The 1806-nt window shown below is 40.4% G+C and overlaps 1 protein-coding gene across 1 annotated transcript in view; it reads right to left on the reverse strand.

The window, feature by feature from the left end:
- Window positions 1-313, reverse strand: part of LOC102198724 (extended synaptotagmin-3-like) — an 8813-nt gene extending 8500 nt beyond the window's left edge. The window contains exon 1 of the mRNA XM_013911750.1: window positions 308-313. Within this exon, the coding sequence (XP_013767204.1) occupies window positions 308-313 (6 nt within the window). The remainder of the gene's footprint in view (window positions 1-307) is intronic.
- Between the last annotated feature and the right edge of the window lie 1493 nt (window positions 314-1806).

A 1806-nucleotide genomic window follows, 5' to 3' on the forward strand; every position in this document is an offset into this window, starting at 1 on the left:
AGATAGAAGCCACTGACATAAAGACAAGGAAGAAACATTGAAAAAGAAACATTGTGGATCTGCATACAAGGACAATTATGAAATATAATAAATAAATAAGGGTGGAGATGGTAATTCTACTGAGACCAAAGTACTGCACAAGACCGGAAAATATTGCACATACCAAAGATACTGCACATGAGCCCAAAAAATATTGCACAGAACATGGAAAGATTGAGATATTGCACATGGATGATCAATAGCAGTGTCAGAGTGGATGCGTTGGACAAGTCTTTACTCACCCTTAGTTTGCATTAAGAGTTCTGACAGCCATCGGGAAGAAGGTGTTCTTTAGTCTGTTGTTTTTGCACCTGATGGATCTGAACCTTTTTCCAGAGGGCGGGATGTTGAAGAGGTGGTGGTTAGGATGGAGGTGGTCCTGTATACTTGAGCTGGCAATTAAGTCCAGGGAGGGGAGTGGACCGCCTTTCACCTTCTCTGCATACAAACCTTAATGTCCTTTCAAATAATTTTTCAAGCACTTATATATCAAAGCTTGCATATCATGAATAATATGAAAGAGCTGTGTACAATACTGTTGGAGGGATTGTTTTTAAAGGCACTTCAGTTTCCCTCAGTTTTGGCCTGCTGAGTCATTGTTCAGGTGGTGTTCAACATAAATTGATATGTGAATTGACAGCGATGATGCTGTATCAGAAGACACAGACAGCTGTAGTATTTTGAACGTACCTGTGTTAACCCTGGTTTAACACTTACTTACATGTGTTAAACTATCTGTAAAGGTTCATAGTTATCATAAACTCTTTAGAGAAACTCAGCGCCGTTGCTAGGTAACCAATTAACTCGCCCTAAAGTCTGTGAACAAGAGGACCCACGCGCATGTACGCTTCAACTGCTTTTCCTCTTCGGTGTTATGTTATGTTTAACTAAACAGGATCACAAATCACCTAAACAGGAACGCCTGTTTAGATTAGCAAGCCGACTCTGTATATGTGGTGGTACTGCCCCCTAGCGACTCTTTCCCAGAGTACAGTCAGCCTTGAAAAGTAGTACTGTACTCTATCACTCATATAAGAGCATGTGGAAATTGCAAACAGTGCGAGGAATATAATAAGCAATAAAATAGCAATACAGTGGTCCCTCGCTATAACGCGGTTCACAATTTTGCAAGTTTTTTTTCTTTACTGGAAAAACTAACTACAAAACACTGTATGATACTTGGAACCTGGAAACATGGAGGGACACAATCAGACAAACCAACAACAGATAAAGGAAGACAGAGGGCAAAATACACAAGAGGGTAACAAGGGAAACAGGAACAGGGAACACAGCTGGGACTAATCACACACATGAGACAGGGAGAAAGTGAAACAGAATAGACGAACGCAGGACTGTCAAAGTAAAACAAGAAATTCACGAACATGGAAACTAGGGCGACCAGGCATAACACAAGGAATTCAGGGAGGCACAGTAACAAAATCTAAAGCCTAGAAATCACAAAATACAAAAGCTAACTTAGGGAGCTACAAATACAAAAGACTACGCCACAAGAACCACAAAATAGAGAATATTCACCAGACCCAAGATCATGACACTTACAATCTTTATTTTTGGATATGCATATTATCTACCATCACACAAAATTTGAAAAGGATATCTTGGAAAGCTTTGGACGCTAAACAGACTAACAAACGTGACTGATTACATACTCCCTGCGTTCAGTGGGGAGAATAGGGACTCTATACCCCCAGCTGGTCATCTGGGAATCTGCCTGAAGAGATTTATTCTTCTCACAATCACACTTTC

The sequence above is a fragment of the Pundamilia nyererei genome, unplaced genomic scaffold (genome assembly GCF_000239375.1).
Source record: "Pundamilia nyererei isolate P.nyererei 1_Seehausen unplaced genomic scaffold, PunNye1.0 scaffold00071, whole genome shotgun sequence".
NCBI classification, from domain to species: Eukaryota; Metazoa; Chordata; class Actinopteri; order Cichliformes; family Cichlidae; genus Pundamilia; species Pundamilia nyererei.